At 45.5% G+C, this 14,714-nt stretch overlaps 1 protein-coding gene across 2 annotated transcripts in view; it reads right to left on the bottom strand.

Moving 5' to 3' along the window:
- The window catches only part of RGMA (repulsive guidance molecule BMP co-receptor a), a 43,949-nt gene extending 29,525 nt beyond the window's left edge, over positions 1 to 14,424 (bottom strand). Inside the window, exons 1-2 of one of the 2 annotated variants that reach the window (XM_038746985.1) lie at positions 14,346 to 14,424; positions 144 to 259 (exon numbers count right to left, since the gene is read on the bottom strand). In XM_038746985.1, coding sequence (XP_038602913.1) covers positions 144 to 259; positions 14,346 to 14,350 — 121 coding nt within the window. In that variant the 5' untranslated portion in view covers positions 14,351 to 14,424. Of the gene's footprint in view, positions 1 to 143; positions 260 to 12,040; positions 12,077 to 14,345 lie in introns of those variants that run through there. The other variant, XM_038746984.1, reaches the window with a different exon arrangement.
- Positions 14,425 to 14,714: the final 290 nt, after the last annotated feature.

Raw genomic sequence — 14,714 nt, 5'->3', positions numbered from 1 at the left:
GAAACAAAAGCCTAAGTGGAAAGAGCGAGCTTTAAAAACATGTGGCTTCACTGCTGCAGAGAGGCCCAGGGAGAAAAGGGTGGTTGCCGCTGTCAGGAATGTGGGAGTTAAAAATCACCAAACCCCCAAAGGATGTTCCTTACCTGTGGGAAAGATGCAGAGAAAGACACGGAGGATTTGGAAGAATCCCAGGGCTGTCGATTCTGCCCCTCTCCCCATACCCATCCATCCAGCTCGGGCTTTTACCACTATCCTCTCTCTGGAAGAAGAGTTTAAAAAAAAAAGGAAAAATATATATGTATAAATCACTCAGTGAAGAAGATCGAAACTTGCCCCGCAAGATCGGAGCAGCGAGCTCTAGTCCAACTCAGTCCTGAGAGACTCGAGATTTTTTTTTTCTTCTTCCCTCCTCCTCCTTCGCCCGGTCCCTGCTCCCCTTACAAAACAGCCCCAACCACCATCAATCATTCTCGCTCCCTTCCAATATGTACACGGAGACTCCACCACTCAGGAGCTGCTGCTCCGCCCCGCCGCACTCCTCTTACAGGCCAGCGAGCAGCGTGTTAGAGCCAAGAGTGGGGAAGGCTGCAGGCCTTGAGATGGAGGGAGAGAGGAAAGAATGAATGCATACAAATGGGAAATGGGGGGAAGGGGGCAAGGAGTGGACAGTACCCCTCCTTACAAAGAGAAGGGCCTCCCGTTATTAGAACATCCCTCTGACCCCCCCCATCTCCAAGGAAACCCCCATCCCCAAGATCCCTTATCATTTCCTGCACCAAAATGTGCAAGAGCAGGGGGTTGTTCAAGACCCCCTTGTTCAACTGAAGGGGATCTGATCCAGAGCAATGACACTTCAGAATGGTCTCTGGGATGCCTCTCGTGATTTCCGGATCAGATGCACTCAACGACCAAGCCCAAAGCTGGGTGGTTTTTTGTTGTTGTTTTTTTGCCAACCCTTCCAAGCAACTCAAAGTCTAGCAGCTTCTTAGACCAGTGCCAGGAATCTCGGTTCCTCTTTGACATTCATTCATTGAAGAATCCAACTCAGAAATTCCCAGTTCAATACCTCTGTCTGCCCACAATTGTCGGATGTTATGAATCAGTAATATAGGTGTCTAGGAATGGCAACCTCCCTATCTCACCCCAAAAATCACAACAGGAACTTAAATGCTGATAATGTAGCAGCCGAGTCTGACTGATACTGCACTAAGAACAGCCAAAGTCTCATCTGCCCATGCTAAGCTTTTAAAATGGCAAGGAGATAGAGGAAAGTCCATCTTTCCTGCACCTCTGCATACAAATTACCCAGATACTGCGCTTGAATCTGCGCATCCAGGAATGTCGGGGGGGGGGGGGGGATGAGGAAGCCCACTCACATAAAATATTCAGGACCAGTCAGTCCAAAGTTTATTTGGGAGACTTGAAAAACGGATAATTTGCATACTCATATGTGACCAGTTTTAGTTTTCTCAGAAACCTAGAGTCATTTTAGGATGATTTCCAAAGATTATAGCGGCGGGTCAGTGGGGATCGTGGACATTTCTCGGATCACATTCTGCTGTTTGGGGATTTATAACTCTATGGTAAAAAGTGCTCTCTTGGGTCCAGCTTGGGGAAGAAGGTGACAGCAAATGTTTTCAGAGAAACTGATTCTTCCTCCCCCAGAGCCCAAGTTCTTCATTTGGTTCTTCTAAAAGCGATCTGGATTTTGCCCCAGTTTTAGATGTTTGTGTCTCTTGTGCTCCCATCATAAGCCAGCAGCCTTATCTGATGAAGGCCACACAAACTGCAATGCTGGATTTTCATTTTTGGCTGCTGCTCGAAAATGTACACGACAAAAGGGGAAAAAAGGGGGAGTCTGAAACCGAAAGCAAGCAGTTTCTGTTTACAAAGCTGGTTCCCCCCACCCCCAACCCACTCAGCTGGTTTGACTCAGAATTTTGAGCCTGTATCTTTGAAGACAGGTGAACAAGACTAACATCAGAGTTGTGCATCTGGAAATTTTGGAGATGAGTTGTGATACTTTCGGAATAGTACTGGCCAAATTATACACATTTGAGACCAGGATGAGTGTGGTTCCAGTTGTATGGCCATGAATCCTTTAGAGACACAGATCGACCCTCTCTGATGAGAGCCCCCAAGCTGGGAAGGGCTGCTGAACAAATAAGGTATTTTAAACCCAAGCATGAGAGATTTGGGGCGTATGTCTTACCCAAGGCCAGATTTGGGAGAACAGTTTCACTTTTATAACCACTGAATAGCACTTAGCATAATTAGCTTGGCAAAATTGGAGAGGCAGTTCACCAACTGTGATGAAAGTTGTGATCTTATTAAGCATAGCACCTGCTTGCCAAAAGGCATAAATGGTCTCCCCCAGGTCCCCACCAAAACACTAAACTAAAAGGGAAATACTCCCACCGGCCATTTGCTTTGTGTAATATCCTTCTAACACTCCAGTTCTAATCATTGTGTTAATGAGATTTGCAGGGAATTGATACATTACTATTAATGGCTGGTATCAACTGGTAAATTGCTCTTCCCACCCTCTAGCTCACCCACCCCACAGCTCTAAGACATAGACAAATGGAATCTAGTACTCCTTAAAAGGTAAGTCTGCCTTCTCTGAAACTATGGGGCTGCTCCCAACAATTTAGTCAGAATTAATAAGCGCTTATAGTAGTGCTCTGCACACAGTAAGTGCTGAATAAATGTGACTGAATGAACTGCATCCAAGATCGTTGTTCCAGTTGTGAATTATAATCAGTGTACCTCAGTTTACCATCTGCAAAATGGGGATAATAAGAGCTGACTACCTCCTGAGGCTATTTTAAAGACGAGCTGAGATAATAATATACAGAAAAGCACTGCTGTGTCCTTTGAAAGAAACACCCAGAAGAAATCCAAATCATTAGTGAAAGGGGCAGATTGCAAGACTAAGAGGTTCTTTTTGAAACTCTTTGAACACTCTTCTTTATCCCATTCTTTCAGAAACTTCAGGATTGCAATCGGTAGTGTTAAAGATTCCCTTCTTTCCCAGGGCAATATTCCTCATCTTTCTACCTCCTGTGACCTCTCAGAGCAGTTAAACATGGAAGGTTTAGGATGCTAATGCTCCAAAGTCTTGAAACTCCAGAGATTAATGCATGAGCTAGAGGGAGTCACTTGAGGGACTTGCTCCAAGTCCCAAATCCAGAGGCCTGACTGCTTTTGAAGTTGCCAAGATATATGCTTCATGGGAGGAAGCCCCAGCATATTTACTGAGATTCATCCATGCATCTTTCATTACTAAAACGGATCTAGCACCTAATTTACTAGGTTTATAAGGATATTACAAAGGAGATAAAAACTGAAGACAGTTCAACAGGGCATGCACAATCTAGGAGGGAAGACCAACCCGGCAATAACCAACCATTAAGCTTCAATGAAAACATCCAATATTTGAGCACCTGTGGCAAGATCTGATAATGCTCCTCTTCCATCTCCCTCCTTCAGTCCCATTCCAGTCAACAGAAGAACTCTCAAGTTTTACATTTTCTAAAAGTCCTGCTTCACCTGCCTTCTGGTCCTTTTGGGGAGAGGTGTTAACAGTGGGGGGATTTGGGCACTGTAATTCAAGCAGTGGTCCTTGGGAGAAGACATAGGTCTTTTAGACTGTACCCCCTGAAGGGCAGGATCATGTTTTCGTTTTCATTGCATGCTCCCACGTGCCTAGGATTCTCAATTATTCTACTGAATGAATGGATGAATGAAGGAGTGAGTGAGTGAATGAATTGATGAATGAATGAATTCTTCCCCAAAGAACTAGAGGGCCTTGGGTAGGCTCCACAACTGTCTTAATGACTGCTCTGCTCAAGAATTTAACTTAATTAGAAGCTAAAATGCTCACCGTGCCCAAGGGATGGTATTTTTTAATTCACAGATTTCGTAGTGATGCATTTCACACTACAGGACAATGAAATGGCCAGTATTATTCATAGAGGTGACAAAATTTGTTGAGTGCTTACTTTGTGAACTCAGTGCTTGGGAGAGTACATTAGGGTTCAAAAACATGATCCCTGCCTCTGAGGAGTTTACAGTTCAGTTCTTGCAGCCTTAAAATCTTACACTTCTACTTAGTCATTTTAACAAAGTGTTGGGTTTAAGGAACTTTGAAGATTCCTCAACTGCGTTTTCAGTACTTCTGTGCCACCTAAGCATGCACTCAGGAACTCAGAATTCCCTGAAACACATATCTATGCCTTGAATGCCCTATTACCTCCTCCTAGCTGTAATTTATTTTAGTGCCTCTGTCTTCTGCTAGATTGTGGGCTCCTTGAGGGCAGGAATCCTATCTTTTCACTCAACTGCACTCTCTAAAGCATAGTGCTCTGCACACGCAATAAAGGAGATAAATAAATAAACTGATCGATGGATTTGATTTAAAGTTGCCTGGGACTTGGAAAGGAAAAAGATCTTGCAGATCCAAGGAAAATGATCTGTTTCTTTCTGATAGATTCCCTCGGTGTTTGTAGAAAGCTCTGTCAACAAGGAATGGCTGGGGGCTTGGTTAGCTGCTCAACAGCTGAACCAAGCTGGTTGCAGTCTCCAGCATCCTGTTGTTGTACCCTGTCTGGATGGCAAGATGGCAGTTTTTCCTGTTGTCAGGCCCCTTCCCCACCTGACCTATGGACCACTACCTCCTCCTGCTCCCGGTCATTTCCTGACCCATAATAATCCCAGGAAGACAGAGGGCCTACCCAGAGGGCTACCCATACTCCTCAGCAGTGCCTGAGCTGGAGCCAACCTCACCGAGATGATTTGTCACGGAGCCTTGGGAAACCTGGTTTGGGGGGAGTGGTCAGAGAGGGGGTTCTATTCAGTCTAAACTGGAATGCTGTGGAGGCAGTTCTTTAACAGCTGGAACGCCACCTGACTGAGCTGCACAGCCAAGGAAGTGAGGAATTGCCACTCGCTAGGAGTGTGCTACCCAGCAGATGATGGGCGTTACCAATACCTAAAGGTGCTAGCAGTAATAACTGTGGTATTTGTTCATCACTTATTATGTGCTAAGCATCGTGCTAAGTGTTGGGGTAGAGATAACATAATCATGAGAAGAGAAGTGGCCTGACCTGGTGAAAACAGTACGGGTCTGGAGGTCATAGGACCTAGGTTCTACTTATGGCTTGGCCACTTGTCTCCCGTGTGACCTTGGACAAGTCACTTAACTTCTCTGCGCCTCAGTTACCTCATCTGTAAAACAGGGATTAAGACCATGAGTTCTATGTTGGACAGGGACTCTGCCCATCCTGTTGATCTTTTATCTACCTCAGCACTTAGTACAGTGCCTGCCACATAGTAAGCATTTAACAAATATCATTTTAAAAAAAAGATAACCAGACTGGACACAGTCTCTGTCCCACACTGGGCTTGCAGCCTGAGAGAGAGAGGATGGGAATAATTTCCATCGTACAGATGGGGAAACCAAGGCACAGAGAAGTTAAATGACTTGATCAAGGTCACACAACAGGCAAGTGGAGGAACCAGAATTAGAACTCAGGCATCCTGACTTCCAGGCTGGTGCTTTTTCCACTAGGCCACACTGCTTCCCTTGGGGAAATTTCATTGGCAAAATCTGGCACAAGTAACTCTACAATTATTTTGTCTAATTCTAGGGAATTTCATGTAATCTAATGGTTCATTGGACAGAGCACATGCTGTTAAAAGTTTTGTATATATGAGAAAACACTAATCAACCATAACAAAGCACTAGATCCCATGACCCTGTCCTTCGCCCTCCCATTATATTGCCCACTAGATCATAATCTGTGACAGGGGTAAGGACAATCTCTTCTCCATGCTCTCTGCCAGTAGAGATGACTTTAGGAATGCTCTTGAACAGCCCTGGCTAGTCATTCCAACTACAGTATACATTTCAGCCCCACACCAAGTTTGCTGAAGTCACAGGGTGCAGTCTTCTATGAACTCTATAATACTACAGAACCCCAGGCACCCAGCAAAGGCTCAGTTAGCCTTAACTCAGTTAGCCATCAGAGTTAACTGATGACACGTGACTTGAGTACCACAAAAAAGTATACCCCCATGGGAAGGGGAGGATACATAGAGAGAGAAACAGGAGGCACATGCATAAATCCTGGCGGTGGGGAGAGATATGATGATGGGATAAGTGCTAGTGTCCCACTCCTCCCTTAAGCAAGGGATCAGGAGGAAATAATAGTGTCTTTCCCAGGCTCTCAGCCTGCTACTAGCCCCCATGATGAAAATCAGAGAGTAGCAACCATTTCAACAGCTGGGTTTCCCAATATATTCAATAAGACAGCTATCCTCTGTTCTCAGATTATGTTAGTTATCGTATAGGATCTCCTGCGAAAAAGTAAACCAGTAGGTATACTGAAAGTGTCTGCTGTCTACCTGGAATCTAATCGTGACTCCACCATTTGCCTGCTGTGAGACCTTCGACAAATAAAACTTAACTTCTCTGTGCCTCAGTTTCATCATCTATCTGTAGAACAGGGATTAAATATCTGTTGTTCCTCCTACTGTGAGACCAAGATGAGACAGAGACTGAGTCTGATATTATATTGTATCCACCTCAGTGCTTAGTATAGGGCTAGGCATGTAGTAAGTGCTTTCCAAATACCACAATTATTATTATCTAGAAATTAAGGCAGAGACTCCAGAGCTAAGAGTTAAGATCACCGTCCTGTTTGAGAAATTGTATTGAAACTTTCAACTCTCCCTCAGCTTCAGGTTCCCATTTACTAAAGTCAAACAGCACATACTGGTCTTTATGGATTCATTAACGGATATAGGTACAGTTTCTAGATCTCCCCCGTTAAAAAGGGGGCACCATGTAACTACAAAAACTACAGTGCTTTAGAACTCTACTCAAGAAAAGAGAGTATGTGAAATCATGCATTAAAACTCTAAATAGCCCTGTTCTGGAATTCAAACTATGGGAGAACATACTCATACACTGTCTTTCCACAGGTACTCGTTAATCTATGCCATTATTAATGACATGGGTCTGTTATTATTTGTTATCACTCCACTTCTTCCCTGTGATAGTAACCAGTCTAAAACTATTGCTCTACCAAGGGTAACTGCCATAAACAACAGTGAGGGAATTCATCTCTCTTCTAAATCAGAGGGCTGGAGTTTCTGGATTTGGGGCCAATTTTGTTGTCAAGTTCAAACACCACAGATGTTCAAGCACTAGGAACAGATATTCATCAAATTCAGGGTTGCTTAGAACTGCTAAAATCCAGCAGATTCCTGGCTTTAAACAACAACAACAACAAAAATAAAGCCGAACTAAAAGGGATGTAAATGTCTCTCTTGAAGAAAAGGGTTAGTCTTCCTACAATTTATTTTGGAGGATTTTAATCATGTTACACTGCAGGAAGAATTCCTCCAGATCACAGCTGGGCTCTGATGGTTCAGGACTTAAATTTGTGTCTCCACCTGATGGAGACAGCTAACTCCACTTCTTTCCCCACAAGGGTGGGAGAATGGAAATCCTCAGTGTCAATATGCCAGAAGAATTAGGAGAAAGATGGGTCTGGTCTGAACATTATTGGATTTATAACAGGTTTGAAAGCTTGGACCCAGACACAGCTCATCTTCCAAAAAAGGAAAAAAAAGGGACACAGGAATGTATCTTGAAGTGAGAGGAACTGGGAAAATAGCAGGCTCACTCCAAGTTTTAGTAAGCAACCAGGTGTAACAGGCCTCCAAGATGTGACTCCTGCTCAGGTGAAGTTCTATTCCTGGGGACTGCAAGGAAGTATCCTGTTCGGTTCACAACCCTGGACCTCTGTCTGATGCAGTGAAAACCACCCAGAGCTCTGTGCAGGCCAAATCTAGTCTGAGCGCAAAGCTGCTCTGCCTGGCACATAGTAAGCACTTTAACAAATATCAACATTATTATTATTATTATTATAAAAGTGATGTCCATCTTCATGCACTTTGCTCACCTGTATCTGATAGTGTTCCTGTTGCTATGCCCTGTCTTTGTGTGTGGATCACACAAAGTGGACACAGCTCATCTAGTAGTAGCCATTGCAGAATGCCTTGGTGACCTTGGTCAAGTTACTTAACTTCTCTGAGCCTCAGCTTTCCCACATGTGAAACGAGGTTAATAACTTGACATCTATCCTTCCTACAGGGATGTTGTGGGGAGGAATGAGGTCGTACCTGCAAACTGTTTTGAGTTCCCTGGAAGAAAGGATGTTCTCAGACTTAAAATATTAGCCTTCACACAGTCATCATAGACCTGAAAATTTCACTCATTGGGTATTTCTTTTCTCACAAATGATCTGTTTTGCAGGGGGCAGTCCAGAGTCCTCAATCTCACAGGGGACCAGAGAAATGACTTTAAAGGGACCTGATCCCGCAGGTAATAAATATGCTGTCAAAAATTCCCCCGGAAATTCAGGTGCATGGTATAAAATCACTCGTTAAGCTCTCAGACATAACCATAGCATAGCATCACTTACTTTAAGTGCTGACCCTGGAAGCCTCTTGGCATTGGTACCCATGCACAGCTTGCTAAATTGTCTGTAAAGTTTCTGTGGGTCCTAGAACTTTTTTTAATGGTATTTGTTAAGTGCTTATTATGAGCCAGGCACTCTCGTAAGTGCTGGGGTACATATAAGGTGTAGCATGGCATAATGAATACAGTACGAGCCTGAGAGTCAGAATGTCATGGGTTCTAATCCCAGCTCCACTACTTGTTTGCTGTGTGACCTTGGGCAAGTCACTTCACTTCTCTGTGCCTCAGTCACCTCATCTGTAAAAGGGGGATTGAGACTGGGAGCCCCATTTGGGGACAGGGACTGTGTCCAACCCGATTTTCTTGTATCCAACCCAGAGCATAGTACAGTGCCTGGCACATAGTAAGCACTTAACAAACGCCATAATTATTATTCCAGCGCTTAGAACAGTGCTTGGTACATAGTAAGTGCTTAACACATACCATCATTATTACAAGCTAATCGAATTGGACACAGTCCATGTCTCACATGGGGCTCAGCCCTAATAATCCCCATTTTACAGACAAAGTAACTGAGGCACCGAGAAATTAAGTGACTTGCCCAAGGTCACAAAGCAGACAAGTGGCAGAGCCGGGACTAGGGCCCAGGTCCTTCTGACTCCTAGTCCCGTGTGTGGACCTCGAAGCCACACTTCTTCTCCTGGCTGAACCTGTAACTCCAGAGTTATGGAGTCAGTAGAAGCAACAAGATGGTATGCTGGGAGGAACTTTGAAGTAAAGGGCACCAGCAAATTACTCTTCAGCCAGAAGAGGAGAAGCGTGCATTTACCCAAGCTGAGCTAGACTGTGCTATCCAAATACACAGAGCCAGACTTATGGAGATGGACCGTGCAGTCAAATGTCTGGTTATTTAATAAATAACTGCAAATGGGCCAATGGTTTTGGAATCAACATGAAAAACTCAACCCTCACATGTATTCCTCTTAATGTAAGCACCTGTATGTCTCCTAGTGGAAAAAATGGCCAGGAAAGGAGAGGGAGTAAAAAACTCCCCATAATCCCTCACAACTGAAGGAAACAGATGGGCCTAGACAGACTAAATTATTGGGTCATGTCATCTTGTTAAAAAATGGAACGTTATTTCCACTGCAACCCTGTCTTTCCTTGCCCAAAGCAGGCATGTGAGTTTTTCTCCCTAGGAGTCTGGGACTCTGTCTGTCTTGTTGGCAACAGAACCCAGAAGGTATCTTAATTCACCTTTTCATGTACTCCAAATAAACAAACTCACAGTTGGATCTGTAGGCTGGTTAAATTTGATCATATTAACTATACTTAAAAAATAACATATAAACCAACCCACCAAAAACTGGTCGATTCTCCTTTTACTTCAGCCCAACTTCCTCTTGCAGGAGAACAATCCCAATTATTGACTATGTAAATGAGGTCTTTGCCTCCTCCATCCTATTTCTGCACATAATGGTACTACTAGTTTTCATTTCCTCATCTCCTACCCCTGTAGAAACAGCGGTCTCTACCATGTAGAAGGAAATTCAAATTCGACCCATCACATCTCTACTCTTCTGTGGACACATAAGTGTAAGGTGGGATAACAAAAAGCCACAGGGAAGAGGTGCAGTGATTAAGGAGAATCTTTACAAGATGGACAAATCCCATTTTCTTGAAACTGCTCATGCCAGCCATAAAAGGTAAGCCTCAATAGCATCAGGTGTCATCCTGTGACATTCTGATTCGCTGCGGAGTAATTAAGTGGAGGGACAGATTTAGTTTTCCATTCCCCTCTCCAGTTCCATAAAGTGAATTCCAGGGTATCTTGACCAGGAGATAGCAGTGGCAAAGTGTCAAGTACTTGCAACAGCTGATTAGTATTTAAGAGGAAAGGGTCAAAATTGATCAGCACGGCGTGAGGATCGTCCTGGGAAGCTATTAACCGCTTGCACACATAAGAGAAGGTTTAACCGCTTGCACACATAAGAGAGGGTTTTGCTTTTACTACTTTTTTTAAATCATCTCTAGAAGGGATGGAGACCATCCTGGCGAAGAGGAGTTACCGTAATGTAAAGCAGAATTCGGGGTTCACTGTTCCCGCTAGATGGAGCTGTTTTCCCTGATCCTTTGGTAAAATTCGATTTATAAAAATAAATGCAATCCAATGTCTCCTTAAGCCATGACAACACAACTTCCAGGCGACCTTTAAGAATCCCAGTCTGGGAAAATTGATTCGAACTCCGAGCCGAAGCAAGGCAATGCAATTATCCCGACAGGCAGCAGTGAAGGATGGCATCAAAGCCCATACCAAGCTTTGGTGCCTCATCCGAACGAAATACACCTGTCCACTCCAACGGACTGGGCTGGCCCTCTCTCCCGCGCTCCCCGCCACCAAACGGCACCGGCCCGTTGGTCCCCGCAGGGAAGTGGGTTGGTGCGGTTTTCTCGTGGTTGGGTCGGGACCGTCTCTATCTGTTGCCGAACTGTACTTTCTAAGCGCTTAGTCCGGTGTTCCGCACACCGTAAGCACTCAATAAATACGACTGAATGAATGCCTGGAAATAAATAAAGGACCGCCCTGAAGCCAGCCGGGAGCTGCAAAGACACCCCCAAACCCGGCAAAGAAAGACGGGGGGAAGGCGAGGAAAGCCCCAACCAAATCAGAAAGTGGGAGACGAGCCCCCGACCGCTCGGTAAAGGCGGGGAGACGTTAAGCCAACAAACCCGGTGCTTAGTACAGTGCTTACAGCGCAGAGTTAGACAGTGCTTACAGCGCAGAGTTAGCGCAGAGAAGCAGCGCGGCACGGGCTTGGGAGTCAGAGGTCATGGGTTCTAATCCTGCTCCGCCACATGTCTGCTGTGTGGCATTGGGAAAGTACCTTAACTTCTCTGAGCCTCAGTTACCTCATCTGTATAAGGGGGATTAAGACTGTGAGCCCCACGTGGGACAACTTGATCACTTTGTATTCCCCCCCCCACTTAGAACAGTGCTTCGCACATAGTAAGCGTTTAACAAATGCCATCATTATTATTATTAACAAATATCACAGTGATTATTAAACCCTAAAACGTCAAGAGGCGAAGGAACCTAGAAACCATCAAGCCAGAAATCAGGAGAGGCTGAGAGCTCGTTCATTCATTCATTTCTTCATCCGATCGCATTCGTTGAGCGCTTACTGTGTGCAGAGCGCTGTACTAAGCTGGTTGTGGGCAGGGGATGTGTTTGGCGTCGTAGTATTGGACCCTCCCGAGGGTTGAGTGCCGTGCTTTGCATGCAGCCGATAAATAATCACGGGCTAAACAATTTCTAATGTGGGTATTAATAATCTTAGACCAGTGGTTTGCACATAGTAAGCGCTTAACCGAGACCATCTTCTTATACTAACCCGGGGGACCCAGGAAAGTCAGGCTGGCCGCGGCTGGATGTGCAGCCCGGGCTTTGGGGCGACCCCTGCCCCCCTCTTTGCCCACCCCTCCCCCTCCGGCCGCCCCACGCCCCATCCATCCCCCCGGGGAGCGGTGGGGGGCTCCTCCCGGGCTTACCTTGGCGGCTGCATGAGCCCCCCTCCCCGCCCCTCAGCCCGCGGAAAGGGGCAGGGGCAGGGGCAGGGGCAGGGGCAGGGGCAGGGGCAGGACCAGGACCAGGACCAGGACCAGGACCGGCTCCGGCTCCAGCTCCGCGCTGCGCAGATCTGCCAGCACACCGCAGTCTGGGCTGGGCCGGCTCAGCCGCGGGGAGGGGGGAGGCTGGGGATGGGGGGTGGTACCCCGAGGAGCCCTCCCTCTCCCCTCCGCTGAACGACCCCCCGCAGCCCCGGAGCCCTGGAAGGGGGAGGGGGGCAACCGGGTCCAGCCCGGCTGACCTGGCAGGGAAAAGTTTGGCAAGGGGGGGTAACGGGAGGAGCCGAGACAGTTTTTGTATTTTAATAACAATATAATAATAATGATGATGGTATTTGTTAAGCGCTTACTGTGTGCCAAACACTGTTCTTCCCTTCCCCCGGTTTCCCACGGAATCTCCACTGAGGATTGGCCTGCCTTACGATCCTGAAGCGCTTAGTACAGTGCTCTGCACACGGTAAGCGCTCAATAAATACGATTGAATGAATGAATCTCCACTGAGGATTTGCCAGCCTTACGATCCTTAAGCGCTCACTACAGTGTTCTGCACACAGTAAGCGCTCAATGAAAATGACTGAACGAAGCTCCACTGAGGATTTGCCACCCTTACGATTATTCAGCGGTTAGTACAGTGCTCTGCGCACGGTAAACGCTCAATAAATACGACTTAATGAATGAATCTCCACTGAGGATTTGTCAGCCTTACGATCCTTAAGCACTTACTACAGTATTCTGCACACAGTAAACGCTCAACGAATACGATTGAACGAATCTCCACTGAGGATTTGCCACCCTTACGATCCTTCAGCGCTTAGTACAGTGCTCTGCATACGGTAAGCGCTCAATAAATACGATTGAATAAGTGAACGAAGTTCCACTGAGGATTTGCCAGTCTTGCAATCCTTGGGACCACTCGCGGAAGGGGACATGATTTAAGACACCTCAATCCATTCACTCATTCATTCAGTCGTATTTATTGAGCGTTTACCGTGTGCAGAACACTGTACTAAGCGCTTGGGAAGTACAATTCGGCAACGAAGGGGGAAAATCCCTGCCCACAACGGGCTCGCAGTCTAGAAGGGGGGAGACAGGCATCAAAATAAGTAAACGGGCATCAGTAGCATCATTATAAATAGAATTATAGATAAATACACATCATTAATAAAAAATAAATAGAATTCTAAATATAAATATGTACATATATACGCAAGTGCCGTGGGGCGGGAAGGGAGGTAGAACAGAGGGAGGGAGTAAAGGAGAATCCACAAACCCACCCTCCTCCGAGGCTGAGGGCTTCGGGGATCGCCACTATTTTAACAGCAGGACGCGTGATTTTTTTTTGTCAGTTATAATTGCTTATGCATATTGAGACCACATGTTTCCAAGCTGACGGTTGGTTCCCGGGCGGACCGTTTAGACGGTATACCTAGCACACCCCGTTTTTAATTTTAATCAGAGATTTAAGCATTGTTATCCCATTGCCATAGCCAGGGAAAAGTCGCGAACACAAAACAGAAGAGATTTTAGTACTAATTCTCTAACCTGAGGAGGGAAGGTCCATGTCATTTTCACTTTTTTCTAATTATGGAGGGGACAGAGAACACTATATCCATCCGTCGCAGTACCATCACTCCAATGACCAAATATTCGAAACCTACAAATCAGAGACCTTGGGAAGACCTGGGCTTAGGGCTTAGGGCATTGTTCGTTTCATTTGGCACAGTTATTATTATTATTGAAATGGGGAACTAGTAAGAAGCATCTAAAATGCTTTTGATGATTTAAAAAGGCAGGCAAATACCCAAATCGGGGCCCTACCCCAATTCCATTTAGGGTCTGTGACACCCCCCCCCACCCAACCCAACCACCCCATGTGGGAAGGGGATTGTGTCCGACCTGATTATCTAGTATCTACTCAAATCAATTAATCAATGGTATGCATTGTGGGCATACCATTGAGCGCTTTCTGTGTGCAGAGCACTGTGCTAAGCACTTGGAAAGTACATCACAGCAATAAAGAGAGACAATCCTTGCCCACAATACAGTACAACAGAGTCGGTAGACACTTTCCCTGCCCATGACGAGTTTACAGTCTACAGGAGGAGACATTACTATAAATAAATAATAAATAAATAATCGACGGATTCATTTCAGCGGTTAGTACGGTGTTGGGCTCATAGTAAGAGCTTAACAAATTCCACAATTAGTATTAGCATTGGTGAGCCACCTCATAGTCTCCGATGGATCCGTTTAGGGTAGCCTCTGGAGCTTTCCTCGGAAATAAACTGGTTCCAGTTGAAATATGGTGTCTGCAGAGAACGTGACCTTTAAAAAAACGTAGTCAAACCATTCAGTGTCAGCACAGGATAAGTACATAGAAACTTAAAACAAAATTACTAATAACACCCCCTTTGTGTGCCCCGCCCCCACCCCATTGCCAATCCGACTCTCCATCGCTTTAGGTCTTTTCCTCACATTGTTTTATTTTCCAAGGTGGTGGTGCTAAGAGTCCTGATCCTATGAGGCAGAAAGACAATAATTAACACAATCACTGTGCTGTGAGAGCACTCAGCAGACATTTACCATGACAAGTGTT

Source organism: Tachyglossus aculeatus, chromosome 5 (genome assembly GCF_015852505.1).
Source record: "Tachyglossus aculeatus isolate mTacAcu1 chromosome 5, mTacAcu1.pri, whole genome shotgun sequence".
In the NCBI taxonomy this organism is placed as follows: Eukaryota; Metazoa; Chordata; class Mammalia; order Monotremata; family Tachyglossidae; genus Tachyglossus; species Tachyglossus aculeatus.
The sequence above is the reverse complement of the archived record's forward strand: the minus strand, read 5'-3'. Positions and strand labels throughout refer to the sequence as shown.